The sequence below is a fragment of the Erinaceus europaeus genome, chromosome 17 (genome assembly GCF_950295315.1).
Source record: "Erinaceus europaeus chromosome 17, mEriEur2.1, whole genome shotgun sequence".
NCBI lineage: Eukaryota > Metazoa > Chordata > Mammalia > Eulipotyphla > Erinaceidae > Erinaceus > Erinaceus europaeus.
Window position 1 is genome coordinate 167379 of NC_080178.1, and position 18610 is coordinate 185988.

Sequence of the window (18610 nt, forward strand, 5' to 3'; positions counted from 1 at the left end):
GGAGGGGACCCAGTGGGCGGCTGGCAGGAGGAGGGGACCCAGTGGGCGGCTGGCAGGAGGAGGGGACCCTGCGGGGGGCGGCTGGCAGGGAGAGGGGACCCTGCAGGGGGGCGGCTGGCAGGAGGAGGGGACCCTGCGGGGGGGGGCGGCTGGCAGGAGGAGGAGACCCAGTGGGGGGCTGGCAGGGGGAGGGGACCCAGTGGGCGGCTGGCAGGGGGAGGGGACCCTGCGGGGGGGGGGGCTGGCAGGGAGAGGGGACCCTGCGGGGGGGGGGGCTGGCAGGGGGAGGGGACCCAGTGGGCGGCTGGCAGGAGGAGGGGACCCAGTGGGCGGCTGGCAGGAGGAGGGGATCCTGCGGGGGGCGGGGGGGGGCTGGCAGGGAGAGGGGACCCTGCGGGGGGGGGGGGGCTGGCAGGGGGAGGGGACCCAGTGGGCGGCTGGCAGGGGGAGGGGACCCAGTGGGCGGCTGGCAGGGGGAGGGGACCCAGTGGGCGGCTGGCAGGGGGAGGCGACCCATTGGGCGGCTGGCAGGGGAAGGGGACCCAGTGGGCTGCTGGCAGGAGGAGGGGACCCAGTGGGCGGCTGGCAGGGGAGGGGACCCAGTGGCCGGCTGACAGGGGGAGGGGACCCTGCGGGGGACTGGCAGGGGGAGGGGACCCAGTGGGCGGCTGGCAGGGGGAGGGGACCCAGTGGGCGGCTGGCAGGGTGAGGGGACCCTGCGGGCGGCTGGCAGGGGGAGGGGACCCAGTGGGCGGCTGGCAGGGGGGCGGGGACCCTGCGGGCGGCTGGCAGGAGGAGGCGACCCAGTGGGCGGCTGGCAGGAGGAGGGGACCCAGTGGGCGGCTGGCTGGGGAGGGGACCCAGTGGGCGGCTGGCTGGGGAGGGACCCAGTGGGCGGCTGGCTGGGGAGGGGACCCTGCGGGGGGGGGGGGCTGGCAGGAGGAGGGGACCCTGCGGGGGGGCGACTGGCTGGGGAGGGGACCCAGTGGGCCAGTGGGCGGCTGGAAGGGGCAGGGGACCCAGTGGGCGGCTGGCAGGGGGATGGAGAGGGTTAGCTGGAGGGGCAGGAAGGCTGGCTGGGGGCTCACCCCAGGCCTGACCCGACCCCCACTCTTGGTACAGGCGGCGCTAGAGGCCGTGCGGGACATGGGGCTTGGCCTCTCTGGCGGAGCTCAGGGCCCCTCGTGGAGAGCAGAGCAGCTGCACCCAGACTCTACTGCAGGAGCAGTGCGAGCTCCTGGCTGATGTCGCCTGCTTCAGGGTGCTCTCTGCTCCAGAACCGAGTAGCCCCCGCAAGCAGCCCGTGTCAGCCACGAAGATGGGGCGCAGCACTATGGGCACCCAGTTCAGGCCCCACCACCGCACGGCCGGTGCCGGACACCTCTGGCTCCCTGTCCTTTGTCTGCCGGTCAATACACACTTTGTTAAGGAAGTCTACTGGACATTAAAGAGACTGGAGCCAAGGTGGGTGAAGGAGAAAGGAGTTTATTCACGCAGACCGCGAGTCTTGACCACCCTGTGCACCCTGAGCAAGGGTCCAGTGCTAGTCTCGGAGCCCCTGGCACTGCAGAAGCTGGCCCTGGTTACAGAAGCAGGTGTGGCGAGTTAGACTGGCACTTTGGCCCTTTTTGCTGTGGCTGTCTGCCTGCAGGGTGTTTCACCTTGATAGCTTCGGGGGTAGAGATGTTCCTGAATCGCCCTAGGCTGGCATGGTCAGCTACAGATGTCTTCACCTGGGTAACAGTGAGAGTGGGCTTCTCTTTCTCCAGAGCTGGGAAGCAGGCGTCTTTTCACACTTAACAAATGCTCTTAGGGCCTTCCATAAATTTTCTATCTAAGCGTAGACACACTCTAAACAAACACACACTCTTGCTGAAGCACCTCACAAGTACAGTCAGGGGCTTAATTTTGGAGATCCTCTCTCATCATCAATCCAGCGGGCAGCAGAGAGCCAGGCTGTGCAGGCCAAGTGACCCCAGAACGCTCTCTTCACCCTGTTCAGTGCAATTATTTCACGAGCATGGAGAGTTAGCGCAGAGGCCAGAGCAGCAGTCCGGCACTTGGCCCCGGGTGGATCCTGGAACTGCGTGCTTGCAAGTCGGGAGCTCAGCCACCGCACCCCGGCTGCCAGACCGCTTGGTGCACCACCGTGCAGGCTGGGGAGACTGCAAGGGGCTTCCCCGCCTTGAGGCTCAGCGGTTCCAGACCCAGTCCCCCACACCACTGTAACCCACAGATCTGGGGCTGGGGGCCAGGGTGATGGGGAGCAGAGGTCAGGTTAAGGGGTTGGGGGGCCGGGGGCCAGAGTCCAGGGATTGGGGTGGGAGGCAAAAAGTTAGGGGGGATTGGGGAGCAGGAGCCAGGGATTGGGGGGCAGGGCTCTGGGGCAGGGGGGCTGGGCTCCCACTCCAGGTGACCCAGGTTCCAGCTGGTCCAAGTGGAGCCAAGCTTTACAAGCCTCAGCACCTGATTGGTCATCACCGTAACTCCCCACCAATCAGAACTGCACTGGTGGAGCCTCATTTGCATGAATAGGCTAGCTCCGTCCCCACCCTATAAAAGCCTTTGTTTCCACTTTGGAAGAAGCCACTGTTGGGGGGTCCCGGCTCCGGAGGGGACAGGTGGCCTCTCCTACCACCTGACACCGGTGTATGTTACTTTGCCCCAAACAGTGACCAAGAGACCACGACTCAGGTGAAGCAGTGTCACCAGCTGAAGACAAAATGACACAAAGACTCAGGCTGGGGGGCAGGGGCATTCCATCCTATTAAGCAGAAACATGTCTTTAACGTAGAAATTAAGCAAAGTTTTTAAAAGTGAGTGGGAGGAGCCAGGCGGTGGCACACCTGCTTAAGTGCTCACATTAGAGGGCACAAGGACCCAGGTTCATGCCCCTGGTCCCCACCTGCAGGGGGAAAACTTCACGAGTAGTGAAGCAGGGCTGCAGGTATCTCTCTCCCTAACTCCCCCTCCCCTCTCAATTTCTCTCTCTCCAATAAATAAATAAATAAATAAATAAAATATTTTTTAAGTGAGCGAGGCCAGCAAAATAGGTCACCTGGGTAGTGCCCTGCCTTGTCAAGGGCAAGAGCCATGTTTGAGCCTGGCCCCCACCACACTGAAGGACGCTTGGTGCTGCAGTCTCTCTCTCTTTTATGAACTTTATTCTTTTTTATTTTAAAATATTTTTATTTATTAAATAGACACAGCCAGAAAGCAAGAGGGTGAGAGAGAGAGAGACCTGCAGCACTGCTTCACCACTTGCAAAGCTTTCCCCCTGCAAGTGGGGACCGGAGGCTCAAACTCGGGTCCTTGCGCGTTGTAATATGTGCACTCAACCAGGTGCGCCACCACCCGGCCCCTGAACTGTATTTATTCTAATGATAAAAAGATACATAAATGATACAGAGACACCAGAGCCCTACTCAGCTCTGGCTGACGGTGGTGCTAGGGGATGGAACTGGGGCCTTGGAGCCTCAGGCAGGGAAAGCCATTTGCAGAACCATCGTGCTGTCTACCCTACCCACTGCGCTTTCTTTCACCCTTCTTTTGTCTCTGCCTGGCTGGCTCTATCTTAAAAATAAATACATTTTTAGGGAGTCAGGCAGTAGCACAGCGGGTTAAGCACATGTGGCGCAGAGTGCAAGGACTGGCGTAAGGATCCCGGTTCATACCCCCGGCTCCCCACCTGCAGGGGAGTCGCTTCACAGGCGGTGAAGCAGGTCTGCAGGTGTCTGTCTTTCTCTCCCCCTCTCTGTCTTCCCCTCCTCTCCCCATTTCTCTCTGTCCTATCCAACAACAATAAAACAACAAGGGCAACAAAAGGAAATAAGTAAATTAAAAAGAAAATTTTGAAAAAAAATAAAAATCCCAAAGGAAATACAAGAGAAAAGAGCATTGAATGATTAAAAATAAATAAATAATAAATACATTTTTTGAAATGATTCTAAAATCAGCCTCCTAGGTGCCATAAACCAATCAATAAATAAATAGTGCTGTGGCACAGGAGGGGGGTAGTGAATAAAACACTGTCCCAGCATCCCTTTCCTCACAGTGGTGCTCTGGTCCTCCCTCTTATTGTTGTTAATAAATCAATCTTTAAAACAAACTGATAGGGCCAGCAAAGTGGCCCACGTGGATAGTGGATTGCTTTGCCATGTGCATGTCCAGGTTCGAACCCAACCCCACCATGCTGGAGGAAGCTTTGGAGCTGTAGTTCATTCTCTCTCTCCCCCTCTGTCTCTACAAAAAGAAAAAGAAAATAAAGAAAAATAAATTAAACAGAAATGAATGCTGAGCCAAAAGGGAGGCTGCAGGGTAGTCAGATCCATGTCCTGTGTTAAGTTAGGGACTGTGACTCTGAAATGCTGTCAGGACAGATACACTGCACAGCCTGGCCCTCCACTCCCCACCGGCCCCCAGCCTGCACCCAGCACTGGTTCCAGACCAGCAGAGAAGGGCTGGCTGTGTATGCCATGCCACATCCTGGGACCTACTTTCCAGTGCCTGCTTTACCCCTCAGACACCACCTCCCTGAACAGTGGCCGCTCCGCTGCAGACTCCACCTCCACCACCACTCTCCAGTGTCCAGGGCTCTGACCAGGAGGAGGGTCTCCCAGGCTGCCCACTCTGCCCAAGCCTAGCCCTTAGCCAACTTTGCGTCCCGTCCACTAGCTGAGTGCGACACATGGCACAGAAAGAGGGTGTCTGGGGGAAACATAAGACTGGAGCTGGGGGTCTGGCAGTAGCGCAGCAGGATAAGCACATATGGCACGAAGCGCAGCGCAAGGACCAGCGTAAGGATCCCGGTCCAAGCCCCTGGCTCCCCACCTGCAGGGGAGTCACTTCACAAGCGGTGAAGCAGGTCTGCAGGTGTCTGTCTTTCTCTCCCCCTCTGTCTTCCACTCCTCTCTCCATTTCTCTCTGTCCTATCCAACAATGACATCAATAACAACAATAATAATAACCACAACAACGATAAAAAAAAAAAGGAAAAAACTTTTAAAAAGAAGACTAGAGCCAAGTGATGGCACACCAACAGAGCATACATGCACATCACCACCATGTGAGAAGACGCAGGTTCAAGCCCATGGTCCCCACCTACAGGGGTGGGGGGAGCTTCAGGAGCGGAGGAACAATGCTGCAGATGTCTCCCTCCTTTATCTATCATCCGCTATCATAGAAAAAGGAAAGTGGCTGCTGCCATGGCAGAATCACACAGGCACCAAACCACAGTGATAAGCCTGGTGACGAAAAATAAACTCAGCATACTGACGTATGGCACAGTCTATTAATACCATGCATGGAAGGCACACAGCTGGATCTGTAGTTCAACACGTGCATAGACAACAAATACGGAAAGTGAACCGGAGGAGGGACGCCTGAGAACCGGAGGTGATCGGGGTCCTGAAAATCAAGGACAGACCCCAGGGTGGCAATATGGCTCAAATCCAGGGCTTTCAGGGGCCCAGGCTCCCTCCTGGCCCTGCAGCTCTGCAGAGCCGTGACCTTGAGGCTCTCTGCCCTGGGGGCCCCAGGAGACACCACAGCCCACCAGGCCCAGTGGGCTGAGGGGCAGGAATGGCCTTGAGGAACAGCACTGTGGGGTGAGCTGACCTGATACCCTGCACCCCACCAGCTGAGTAAGACCAGCTCCACAGGCACAGACCCGTGAACTGGGCACCTTCCCGCACCGTCCGTTCACCTGCCCTCGCCCTCAGGTACAGGCTTCTGATGCCTTTGCCCCCGACCTCCTCTCCTCACTCGGAGTCCCACTCCAGGATGCTCCAAAGCCATGGCCTCTTACCGCATCCCCAAGCCCTGGGTGTCCCTTCCTTACACCTGTAGCCTCCCACGGTCCGATGGGCAGCTCCACAGGTGCACCCCCCACAACTGGCCACAGCCCCGCCAGAACGTGGGGGGTTCCCTGTGCAATGAGGGTCGCCCCCCACTCCGCCTGGCTCCCCAACCTCGTGCCTGGTCATTTGTCAAGAGTCCCCCATACCTGCTCCAGTCCCCACCGCCGGCTCCCAGATCCTGGGCCCCCTCCCTCCCCAGCTTGGCAGTCCCCACTATGTCTCCCAGCCGGTCCCCACTCCACAGCCCTCCCGCCTGGTCCCGCAGCCAAGCTCAGCGGCCCCCCCAGCCCCGCCTGGTCCCGCAGCCAAGCTCAGCGGCCCCCCACCCCGCCTGGTCCCGCAGCCAAGCTCAGCGGCCCCCCACCCCGCCTGGTCCCGCAGCCAAGCTCAGCGCCCCCCCACCCCGCCTGGTCCCGCAGCCAAGCTCAGCGCCCCCCCACCCCGCCTGGCCCCGCAGCCAAGCTCAGCGAACCCCAACCCCGCCTGGCCCCGCAGCCAAGCTCAGCGGCCCCCCACCCCGCCTGGTCCCGCAGCCAAGCTCAGCGCCCCCCCACCCCGCCTGGTCCCGCAGCCAAGCTCAGCGAACCCCCACCCCGCCTGGCCCCGCAGCCAAGCTCAGCGAACCCCAACCCCGCCTGGCCCCGCAGCCAAGCTCAGCGGCCCCCCACCCCGCCTGGTCCCGCAGCCAAGCTCAGCGGCCCCCCACCCCGCCTGGTCCCGCAGCCAAGCTCAGCGGCCCCCCACCCCGCCTGGTCCCGCAGCCAAGCTCAGCGGCCCCCCAGCCCCGCCTGGTCCCGCAGCCAAGCTCAGCGGACCCCCCACCCCTGCCTGGTCCCGCAGCCAAGCTCAGCGGACCCCCCACCCCGCCTGGTCCCGCAGCCAAGCTCAGCGTCCCCCCACCCCGCCTGGTCCGCAGCCAAGCTCAGCGGCCCCCCACCCCCGCCTGGTCCCGCAGCCAAGCTCAGCGCCCCCCACCCCGCCTGGTCCCGCAGCCCCCACTAGGACCCCCCCAGCTGACCCCCGCCCACCTGGCTCCCCCAGCCCCCCACTAAGTCCCGCAGCCAGTCCCTGTCCCCCCCACCGTGTCCCGAGTCTGTACCCAGCCCTCCCTCAGCTCTCCCACTAGGTCCCGCAGCCGGTCCCCAGCCCTCGCCTGGTCCCCAAGTCGACCCCCGCCCGCAGCAGCCCCAGACCCCGGCCCCCGGCCTCCGCCCCCGCCTCCGCCCGCGCCCAGGTGGATGCGCGTTGCGTGGAGACGCGGCCCGCCCCGCCCCGCGCCCCGATTGGCCGCCCGCCGACGGGCCAGGCCCGGATTGGCTGCTTCGGCCGCCGCTCACGGTGGCGCCTGCAGCGCGGAGGCGCGGGCCCAGCCAGCAGCCCAGGGCCGGGCGGGGCCCGGAGCCGCTCGCCGCCCACCGCCCGGCCTGGGCAGCGGGGCCTGGGCCGCGGGCCACGGACAAAGGGCCATGCGGGGCGGCGGGGGGCCGAGGCGCCGCTGAGCGCGGGGGGCGCCATGCCGCGGCTCCCGGTGAAGAAGCTCCGCAAGCAGGTGAAGCTGCTGCTGCTGCTGCTGCTGGTCACCTGCGCCGCGTGGCTCACCTACGTGCACCTGAGCCTGGCGCGCCCGGGCCGCGCGGGGCACCTGCGGCCGGGGGGGCGAGGTAGGGGGCGGGGCGGGGAATCTGGGGCGCGGGATGGGGGCAGGTGCGGGGGCGGGGCGGGGGGCCCCGGGAATCTGGGGCGGGGCGGGGCGGGGTGGGGGCAGGTGCGGGGGTGGGGACCTGGGGCGCGGGGACCTAGGCCAGGGGGCGGGGAATCTGGGCCTGGGGCGCGGGGTGGGGTTCTGGGGAGGGGGACCTGGGCCTGGGGCGGGAGGATGGGGTTAATTGGTCTGTGCCACCCCTGCCCCTGCTGGGGTCTCCGGCAGGCCCACCTCCAACCTCAGTTTCCCATCTTGTGACGGGAACCCCCAGGGCAGCCGGGTTGCTGACCAGGCCTCCTGGGGGCTGCGCTGGGAGTCAGACCAGCCCCGCAGCAAGGATGGGGGTGTCCTGGGGCCTCTCGCCCTGCTCTGGAGGATGTCCACATAGCAGCAGGCTGGGGGGGACCCCTTGAGGAAGGAGCCGCGCAGTGTGGCGGTCTGGGCGAAGGCCCCCACCCAGACCCAGTGTCCAGCTGTGGGGACTTGATGGGCGACCCCCAGGCCACTCTGGAGCGGAGGGTCTCCTTGTGGGGGGCGTGGGGAGAACAGTGAGACTCCCTTTCAGAGGCCCCGGCTCCAGGTGTGGCCCCAGGACAGGGCTGGACACTGGACCACAGCCGGGTAGGCAGGAACTTGGTGTGTGGCACGGTCCAGGGTCCTGACACTCCAGTGTGCCAGTGTCCTCTGCCCGGCTAGTGCCCGGCTGCAGACCACAGCAGTACACACCCCAGCCTTCACCTGCAGACAACAGAGCAGACTGTTCTTGTCACACTCTGCAGTCTGGGGGCCTGCCTGGAGGCAGAGTCACTGCCCAGCACAGGCAGACAGGTGTTTGTGTGGCCACATGCAGGGCTTCCCCCAGAGGGGTGTGTCTGGGCCCAGCAAGAAGAGTGTCCAGCCCTGGGCTCCTCTCCCACTGCTGCCTGTGGGCAGAGAGGAGGCCGGACCAGTCACCACACACCCTGCCATCCTCAGATGGAGAGAGGCTGAGCGGGGTGACCGACAGCCGTGGAGCCCAGGTGGGGCTATCCACACAGAGGACAGAGGACTCGAGTGAGAGCCATGAGGAGGAGCAGGTGGGGACCCCTGCAGACGCTGGGGAGGCATGAGGGCAGGGCTCTGGGTGAGTGTGGTGGGCAGGACACAGAGGGGCCTCTGCACTGGGGTCTCTGCACTGGGGCCTCTGCATGGGGTCTCTGCACTGGGGTCTCTGCACTGGGGCCTCTGCACTGGGGCCTCTGCACTGGGGTCTCTGCACTGGGGCCTCTGCATGGGGTCTCTGCACTGGGGCCTCTGCACTGGGGCCTCTGTACTGGGGCCTCTGCACTGGGGCCTCTGCACTGGGGTCTCTGCACTGGGGCCTCTGGATGGGGTCTCTGCACTGGGATCTCTGCATGGGGTCTCTGCACTGGGGCCTCTGCATGGGGTCTCTGCACTGGGGCCTCTGCACTGGGGCCTCTGTACTGGGGCCTCTGCACTGGGGCCTCTGTACTGGGGTCTCTGCACTGGGGTCTCTGCACTGGGGCCAATGCATGGGGTCTCTGCACTGGGACCTCTGCACTGGGGCCTCTGCATGGGGTCTCTGCATGGAACCTCTGCACTGGGGCCTCTGCATGGGGTCTCTGCACTGGGGCCTCTGCACTGGGGTCTCTGCACTGGGGTCTCTGCATGCGGTCTCTGCACTGGGGCCAATGCATGGGGTCTCTGCACTGGGGCCTCTGCACTGGGGTCTCTGCACTGGGGTCTCTGCACTGGGGCCTCTGCACTGGGGTCTCTGCTGCTGGCGTCCTGGGGCAGGTGTGCTTGGCAGGTGTGTGTCCTGTGTGAGTCTGAGTGTGTGTGCTTATGAGCCTGTCATGACACCAGTTATCATGTGCCCTTCACATGACTGAGCTTGCCGTGTGTGGTGCCATGTGTGATTAAGCATGTCCTGAGTGTGTGTGGCATGTCCTAAGTGTGTCCTCAGCATGTGTGTGTTCCCAGTGTGTACACATGTTCTGAGTATATGTGGCATGTCCTGAGAGTGTTTGTAGCATGTCCCGAGCTTGTGGGAGCATGAGTGAGGTGTGTCCTGAGTGTGTGGGAGCATGAGTGAGGTGTGTCCTGAGTATGTGGAAGCATGTACTAAGCGTGTGGGAGCATGATTGAGGCGTGTCCTCAGTGTGTGGGAGCGTGAGTGAGGCGTGTCCTGAGTGTGGGAGCATGTCCCAAGAGTGTGGGAGCGTGTGGCTGTGCCCTGCAGATCCCTCCCGTGCACGCTCTGACTCTGCTGTCCTTTTTCCAAGCAGCCTGAAGGCTCAGACCCCAGCCTTCACTTTCTGGGGGGTGCTGGCAGGCCAGCGGCCCTGAACCTCACACAGCAGGCACCCCCATGGCAGGAGGAGGTGAGCCGGGCACCCGTGCTGGGGGGGCAGGGCTGGGGGCTGAGAACTGAGGCCTGGTCCCCCAGTTCAAGGGCCAGGCCAACCTGCACGTGTTTGAGGACTGGTGCGGGGGCGCCGTGGGCCGCCTGCGCCGGAACCTGCATTTCCCGCTCTTCCCGCACGTGAGTGCAGCCGGAGTTGGGGGGTCAGAGGGCTGGGGGGCTGGGGCCTCCCGTCACAGGCTGCCCCCCCCAGACCCGTACCACTGTGAAGAAGTTGGCAGTGTCCCCCAAGTGGAAGAATTACGGACTCCGGATTTTCGGCTTCATCCACCCGGCGAGAGATGGTGCGGGGAGAGGCTGTGGGGTGGGGGGTGCGGGGGTGCGGAGACCTCACCCCCCTCCCTGAGCCCCGTCCTCTGCCCCAGGAGATGTCCAGTTCTCGGTGGCTTCAGACGACAACTCTGAGTTCTGGCTGAGCCCTAGCGAGAGCCCGGCAGGCGCCCAGCTCATGGCCTTTGTGGGCAAGGTACCCAGGCCACCCCCACCTCCTTGGCCGTGGGGCCTGGTGTCCCAGGGAGAGAGTGACCACTGCCCCCCATGTCCCTAGACTGGCACTGAGTGGACGGCGCCCGGAGAATTCACTAAGTTCAGCTCCCAGGTGTCCAAGCCCAGACGGTGAGTGACGGGCCCCTGCCTCCCTTCCCCCACCACCATTCCTGCACCTGTGCTGGCTGGGGCCTGCCTGGCCCGGCACCCAGGAAGTCACTGTCTGGGGGGCTGGGGACACCCTGACACCGTGTCCCCACTGCCCCAGGCTCCTGGCATCCCGCAGATACTACTTTGAGCTACTGCACAAGCAGGACGACAGGGGCTCAGACCACGTGGAAGTGGGTGTGAGTGTGCACAGCCCCGCACTGACCCTCCCTGCAGAAAGCAGACACTGGTCCCCACCTGCCACCAGGGCTCAAGGAGGCCGGGAAGTGGCCCCCATGGTCAGCTTCCAGGAGGCCCAGGTGGGAGCTAGGGGTCATTCCTCGTGGGCACGTGGTCTGGACGGACACAGGAGCAGACCCCAAGTCTCTGGAGACCTCGGGACCCCCAGGCTTGGTCCTGAGCAACAGCGTTTGAATCTCGGTGTCACTGTGTCCCCGAGACAAGGACGTGGGAAGGGAGATGATGGAGGGGACACTGGGGCCTGTGCACCAGATGTGAGGTGAGGGTCTATGAAGGGCTGGGAAGCATCACTTACCTGCCTGGTGACCCTATTTGGGGGATCACACTGATGGCTGACTGCCTGAATAACCAAAGCCCCCAGGCCAGGTGGCCCCCCTTCCTGCAGGCCATGTGTCCCATCCTATGACGCCCTCTCTCCACAGTGGCGCCCCTTCTTGCCTGGCCTGAAGTTCGAGGTCATCGGCTCTGCCCACATCTCGCTGTTCACAGGTGCGGCCCTGGGAATGGGGGGCTCACTGGGGGGGTCTGGCACTAGGGATGGCATCCCTCTGCCCCCAGATGTTCACAGGTGTGGCTCCGGGCCTGGGGGTGGTGGCTCTCTGGGGGCCATGGCACTCTGGGGATGGCATCCATCTGCCCCCAGATGTTCACAGGTGTGGCTCCGGGCCTGGGGGTGGTGGCTCTCTGGGGGCCATGGCACTCTGGGGACGGCATCCCTCTGCCCCCAGATGTTCACAGGTGTGGCTCCGGGCCTGGGGGTGGTGGCTCTCTGGGGGCCATGGCACTCTGGGGACGGCATCCCTCTGCCCCCAGATGAGTCCACCCTGAAGATGGACCATGTGGCCCAGGTGCCCCAGTCTCCCGCCAGCCACGTGGGGGGGCATCTGCCACGGGAGGAGCCTCGAGCCGACATGCTGCGGCCGGACCCCCGAGACACCTTCTTCCTCGGTGAGGGGGACACGGGATAGGGCGAGGGCGGGCGTCCCCCAGGCTGACTGCCCCGCGAGGGCAGTGTCCCCCAGGCTGACTGCCCCGCCATAGTCCCTCGGGTGGAGCCCTCGAGTCTGGAGGACGTGCTGGAGCCCTGCGCTTACGCCCCCACCTACGTGGTGAAGGACTTTCCTATTGCCCGCTACCAGGGGCTGCAATTCGTGAGTGTTCTCTGCTGCCCCCACACTGCCCAGCCCCAGCCACTGCCCGGCCCCCAGCCACTGCCCAGCCCCCAGACACTGCCCTGACCCCCAGCCACTGCCCAGCATCAGCCACTGCCCAGCCCCAGCCACTGCCCAGCCCCCAGACACTGCCCAGCCCCCAGACACTGCCCAGCCCCCAGACACTGCCCTGACCCCCAGACACTGCCCGGCCCCCAGCCACTGCCCAGCCCCCAGACACTGCCCAGCCCCCACACTGCCCAGCCCCCAGACACTGCCCGGCCCCCAGCCACTGCCCGGCCCCCAGCCACTGCCCAGCCCCCACACTGCCCAGCCCCCAGACACTGCCCAGCCCCCAGCCACTGCCTAGACCCTCAGACCTATGCCTAGACCCCAAACCCCTGAACCTACATCCAAACCCCAAGCCCCTGCAGCCCCTGAGCCGTGACTTCCCCCTAGACCCACTCCCCACATTCCTCGAGCCACAGCCCCCTTAACCCTGCTGACCACATAGGCCCTGAAGCCCCTCCCATCCCTCCCCAGCGCTAAGGCCTCTGCCCCCCCAGGTGTACCTGTCCTTCGTCTACCCTAATGACTACACCAGGCTGACACACATGGAGACGGAAAACAAGTGCTTCTACCGTGAGTCTCCGCTCTACCTAGAAAGGTGCGTGGGGCGGGGCCTTGCTGGTGGGCGGGGCCTGGTGGGCGGGTCCTTTGCGCGCGGACCGGTTTGGTTCTGGTGGTGGTGGGGTGGGCGGGGCCTTGCTGGTGGGCGGGGCCCTGCGGGGCCTGGTGGGCGGGTCCTTTGCATGGGGACCGGTTTGGTTCTCGAGGTGGTGGGCGGGCTCTTGCTGGTGGGCGGGGCCTGGGACACCAGTCCCGCGTGACGTCCCCGCCCCGCCCCCAGGTTTGGCTTCTATAAATACATGAAGATGGACAGGCCAGACGGGGAGGACGAAGCGGAGGAGGTGCAGCGTCGCGCCTTCCTCTTCCTCAGCCCCGAGGGTGAGACCCCACAGTCCCGGCGCCCGTGACCCCCCACGCGTCCCCAGAACCCCCCTGGACGCCTGACCCCGCTCGCCCTAGACTTCCTGGAGGACGAGGACGAGGGCGAGGGCGAGCTGCTGGACAGCCTGGAGCCCAGCGAGGCGTCGCCCCCGCAGAGCGGCCAGCAAGCACCCGCCGCCCCCACCGCGGAGACCCCCAGTGCGGCCCCTCCTCCCCGGCGCTCCCGGGCGCTGAGCTGGGCCGCGCCCCCGCGCCCCCTCTTCCTGGGCCGCGCCCCGCCCCCGCGCGCCCCCGCCGGGCCGCCCCCCAAGGTGTACGTGACCCGGGTGCGGCCCGGCCCGCGCGCCCCCCCACGGCCCCTCGGCCCCCGCTGGCCGCCCTTCCTCCTGCACCCCGGCCCCCCGCGCCCGCCCCGCGCCCCCCGCCGGCCGCCCCCGGCCCCCAGCCGGACCCTTGGACCCGCGCCTCCCACCACGGACCCCGACTCCTCCTCCGAGGCGGCGCCCGTGACCTCGTTCCTGAGCCTGTCCCAGGTGTTGGAGCCGCGGCCGCGGGGGCGGGCTGAGGCCGAGGCGGCCCCTGACGAGGCCTCGGAGGACAGCGCGGAGGAGGCGGTGCCGCAGGGCCGCTGGCGCGAGGAGGCCATCGACTGGCAGCGCACCTTCAGCGTGGGCGCGCTGGACTTCGAGCTGCTGCGGTCCGACTGGAACGACCTGCGCTGCAACGTGTCCGGGAACCTGCAGCTGGCGGAGGCCGAGGCGGTGGACGTGGTGGCGCAGTACATGGAGCGGCTGCACGCGCGCCAGCAGGGGTAGGGCCGCCCCGCCGCCCCGCGCCTGACCACCCTGCCGCCCCGGCACTGCCCGCTCACTGCACAGCTCGCTCACCGCACTGCCAGGCTCATGGCACTGCCCTGCTCACTGCACAGCTCGCTTACTGCACTGCCCTGCTCACTGCACAGCTCGCTCACTGCACTGCCAGGCTCATGGCACTGCCCTGCTCACTGCACAGCTCGCTCACTGCACTGCCCCGCTCACTGCACAGCTCGCTCACTGCACTGCCCTGCTCACTGCACAGCTCGCTCACTGCACTGCCCCGCTCACTGCACTTCTCTACTCGCTCTGACTGCCTCGCTCACTGCACTGCCCCGTTCACGGCACTGCCCTGCTCACGGCACTTCTCTACTCGCTCTGACTGCCCCACTCAGTGCACTGATCACTGCACAGCTCGCTCACTGCACTGCTGGGCTCACTGCACTGCCCTGCTCACGGCACTGCCTGGCTCACTACACTGCCTGCTCACTGCCCTGCCCTGCTCACAGCACTGCCCCGCTCACTGCACTGCTGGGCTCACTGCACTGCCTGCTCACTGCACTGCCTGGCTCACTGCACTGCCCGCTCACTGCACTGCTGGGCTCACTGCACTGCTGGGCTCACGGCACTGCCTGCTCACTGCACTGCCTGGCTCACTGCACTGCCCGCTCACTGCACTGCCCGCTCAGGGCACTGCCTGCTCACTGCACTGCCTGGCTCACTGCACTGCCCGCTCACTGCACTGCTGGGCTCACTGCACTGCCCTGCTCACTGCACTGCCCTGCTCACTGCACTGCCCTGCTCACTGCACTGCCCGCTCACTGCCCACAGGCGCTTCTCCCTGCTGCGAATCGTGAATGTGGAGAAGCGCCGGGACTCTGCCCGCGGAAGCCGCTTCCTGCTGGAGCTGGAGCTGCAGGAGCGCGGGGGCGGGCGCCGGCGCCTCTCGGAGTACGTCTTCCTGCGGCTGCCCGGGGCCCGCGTGGGCGACGAGGACCCGGACGCGGATGGGGACAGCTCCGAGCCGCCGCCCGCAGCGACCACGCGCCCCGACGGCCGCCCCGAGCTGTGCCGCCCGCGGCACCTGGCCTGGAGGCAGGACGTGATGGTGCACTTCATCGTGCCAGGTGTGTGCTGGGGCCGGGGCCACACCCCAGAGGTCAGCGCCCCGCAGGGTCAGTGCCCCGCAGGGTCAGCGCCCCGCAGGGTCAGCGCCCCGCAGGGTCAGCGCCCCGCAGGTCAGCGCCCCGCAGGATCAGCGCCCCGCAGGGTCAGCGCCCCAAAGGGCCAGCGCCCCGCAGGTCAGCGCCCCTCTCAAGGTCAGCACGACCCGATGGCTTAGCCCCCAGTCAGCAGCCCCTCACCCCCACAGTGAAGAACCAGGCCCGCTGGGTGGCCCAGTTCTTGGCGGACATGGTGGCGCTGCGCAGGCGCACAGGGGACTCGCGGTTCAGCGTCACCCTGGTGGACTTCGACAGCGACGACATGGACGTGCAGGGGGCGCTGCGCTCCGCGGGGCTGCCGCGGTAACCGGTGCCGGGCGCCCTGCCTGGGGGGCTCCTGACCGCATGCACCCGCCCCAGGGAGGGCCTGCGCCCCCACCCCTGCACCCGCCCCAGGGAGGGCCTGCACCCCCCACCCCTGAACCCACCCCAGGGAGGCTCTGCACCCCCACCCCTGCATCTGCACCCAGGGAGGGCCTGCACCCCCCACCCCTGCACCCGCCCTACCTTTGCATCCTGACCCAGGGAGGGCCCTGCACCCCCCCCACCTCTGCACCCGCCCCAGGGAGGGCCTGCACCCCCCACCCCTGAACCCGCCCCAGGGAGGGCCTGCACCCGCCCCAGGGAGGCTCTGCACCCCTACCCTTGCATCTGCACCCAGGGAGGGCCCTGCACCCCCCCACCTCTGCACCCGCCCCACCCCTGCACCCCCCACCCCTGCACCCTGCCCCAGGAAGGGACCTGCACCACCCCACCCTTGCACCCCGCACCCCACCCCAGGGAGGGGTCTGCCCGTCCCCATACACCCCTCCCCAAGTATGGGCCCGCCCCCTCCACCCTGCACCCCACCCCCTCCACCACCCTGCGCCCGCCCCAGGGATGGACCTGCCCGGTGTCCACACGTCCCCCACACACCTCCTAGCTGAGTTGTGACACCCCCACCCCAGGTACCAGTACCTGCGGCGAACCGGCAACTTTGAGCGCTCCGCAGGACTGCAGGCTGGTGTGGACGCCGTGCAGGTGGGGCGCGTGGCTGTGGGGTTCCCCGGTGACGGGGTGCCCAAGGCAGGGGGGCTCCCCGGGGGTGTCTGGGGGGGTCCCAAGCCACAGGGGCCCTTGCTGGGGGATCCCCGGAGAGAGGGGGTGGGAGGGGCCGCAGCCGGCGGTGGGGCCAGGCGCCTTGCCCCCCCAGGACGCCAGCAGCATCGTGTTCCTGTGTGACCTGCACATTCACTTCCCACCCAACATCCTGGACTGTGTCCGCAAGCACTGCGTGGAGGGCAAGCTGGCCTTCGCGCCCGTGGTCATGCGCCTGGGCTGCGGGAGCTCCCCACAGGACCCCCACGGTACGCCCCCGCCAGGGCCCCCGCACCCCGGCCACGAGGGCCCCCTGCACCAAGGCCACTGGGCTTCAGGATGGTGCCCCCAAGGGTCCTGGGAGGCGACAGGGCCGTTGAGGGGGCCCTCTCCCGTGCCCCCAAGGCCCGGGGCCTCAGCGTGTCTCAGCCCCACCGCCAGGGCCCTGAGAGGCTGTTGCCTGTCTGAAGGCCCCTCCACCAGACTGCAGGGCCTGTGGAGCCGAGCCCCCACCTCCTCAGGCTGCAGGATCTGATGAGCCTCCCCCTCCAGGGTACTGGGAGGTGAATGGCTTCGGGCTCTTCGGTATCTACAAGTCCGACTTCGACCGTGTTGGCGGCATGAACACGGAGGAGTTCCGGGACCAGTGGGGAGGCGAGGACTGGGAGCTCCTGGACAGGTCAGCTCAGCCTCGGGGACACTGGCCAGCTGCTTCTCCGATGGAGGGGGGAGTCCGAGGGGCCTTCCCTGCCCGCGGGTACCTCCCCCCATTGCCCCACAGTCCTAGAGAAACCTTAGCCACATGCACCCCACCAGAGCTGGGGGGCAGGGGAGGGGCCTTGAACCAGCGCATGGCAGAGGCCTGAGGTCCAGCCCCCAGGCCAGGGCAGCAGGAGCCCACAGCCCTGTGGTTGTCCGGGGCAGCCCTCTCTTTCCTTGTCCCAGGTTCTTTCGACTCAAAAAATCTTCAGGGATCAGATACACCCTCTCTCCCAGGGCCCCTGATAGTCCTCCCCTCAGGAACTCTGACTCCCCCCACCCCATCACTGCCTCCAGGGACCCTGATCTACCCCACCCTGATACCCTTCTACCCCAGGAACCTGAGCCCCATCTCCCACAGCCGTGGCCCCCCTGTCCTGACCCCCCGTAGGGTCCTACCTACGAGAGGCCTGACTACTCAGTGTCCTACCCCCACTAGCATCCTGGCCCTCCCTAGAGTCCGGCCCAACAAGAGTGTGACCCTTCAGAGTCCTGCCACCCCCAGTGTCCTCAGACCCCAGGTCCTGATAATGCCCAGGGTGCTGACCTCCACTCCCCCAGGGTCCTGACCACCACCAGGGTCCAGACCCCCCACCCCCCCATGGTCCAGAATACCACACCCCAAGGGCCCTGACCCCCCACTCCCCCAGGGTCCTGACTCCCATGCCCCCATGGTCCTGACCCCCACTCCCCCAGGGTCCTGACCCCCCACTCCCCCAGGGTCCTGATCCCCACTCCCCCAGGGTCCTGACCCCCCCACTCCCCCAGGGTCCTGACCTCCCCACTCCCCCAGGGTCCTGACCCCCCCACTCCCCCAGGGTCCTGACCTCCCCACTCCCCCAGGGTCCTGACCCCCCCACTCCCCCAGGGTCCTGACCCCCCACTCCCCCAGGGTCCTGACCCCCCCACTCCCCCAGGGTCCTGACCCCCCACTCCCCCAGGGTCCTGACCCCCCACTCCCCCAGGGTCCTGACCCCCCACTCCCCCAGGGTCCTGACCCCCTCCACTCTCCCAGGGTCCTGCAGGCAGGGCTGGAGGTGGAGCGTCTGCGAGTGAGGAACTTCTTTCACCACTACCACTCCAGGCGCGGCATGTGGACCCAAGGCCGCAAGGTGCCGCGTGGTGGGGGGGGACTGAGGGCACCCAGCCCGCCACTCCCTCAGGACGGGCAGCCTCTGCACCGACAGGCCCCCATGCCCGGGCGCTGATTTCTGTGAAATTTCGCTGTAGGATGACATTGTTTTCAGGATTTCTGAGAGTTCTGTCTGTTCTGTTTTTTATTCAAAATGAAATGAAATATTTTTTTTAGTTCTGACTCGTTCTCTGCCTGCTTATCTCAGGAAGGCAGCGATGGGACCCTGGAGGAGTCAGGCTGTCCGGTACCTGGGGGTGGCCCTGCAGGTGGGAGAGTGTCTGGCACCTGGGGGTGACCCTGCAGGTGGGAGAGTGTCTGGTACCTGGGGGTGACCCTGCAGGTGGGAGAGTGTCTGGTACCTGGGGGTGACCCTGCAGGTGGGAGGGTGTCTGGCACCTGGGGGTGACCCTGCAGGTGGGAGAGTGTCTGGTACCTGGGGGTGACCCTGCAGGTGGGAGAGTGTCTGGCACCTGGGGGTGACCCTGCAGGTGGGAGGGTGTCTGGCACCTGGGGGTGACCCTGCAGGTGGGAGAGTGTCTGGTACCTGGGGGTGACCCTGCAGG

General features: G+C 65.9%; 2 protein-coding genes across 2 annotated transcripts; both read left to right on the forward strand.

The window, feature by feature from the left end:
* The first annotated feature begins 5794 nt into the window (after nucleotides 1-5794).
* Nucleotides 5795-6860, forward strand: LOC132533967 (uncharacterized). The gene is made up of 2 exons (XM_060177342.1): nucleotides 5795-5972; nucleotides 6124-6860. Exons 1-2 carry the CDS (start codon nucleotides 5795-5797, stop codon nucleotides 6858-6860), a joined length of 915 nt encoding a protein of 304 aa, XP_060033325.1.
* A 407-nt stretch (nucleotides 6861-7267) lies between these two features.
* On the forward strand, nucleotides 7268-18227 carry B4GALNT4 (beta-1,4-N-acetyl-galactosaminyltransferase 4). Its single transcript, XM_060175910.1, has 20 exons — nucleotides 7268-7519; nucleotides 8536-8636; nucleotides 9849-9944; nucleotides 10010-10105; nucleotides 10179-10269; nucleotides 10351-10451; nucleotides 10533-10600; nucleotides 10740-10818; nucleotides 11302-11368; nucleotides 11693-11827; nucleotides 11921-12030; nucleotides 12597-12697; nucleotides 12941-13038; nucleotides 13120-13852; nucleotides 14685-14980; nucleotides 15226-15379; nucleotides 16024-16096; nucleotides 16269-16422; nucleotides 16706-16832; nucleotides 17928-18227. The coding sequence occupies exons 1-20, from the start codon at nucleotides 7372-7374 to the stop codon at nucleotides 18118-18120; spliced, it is 3021 nt and encodes a 1006-aa protein (XP_060031893.1). The 5' UTR covers nucleotides 7268-7371; the 3' UTR covers nucleotides 18121-18227.
* Nucleotides 18228-18610: the final 383 nt, after the last annotated feature.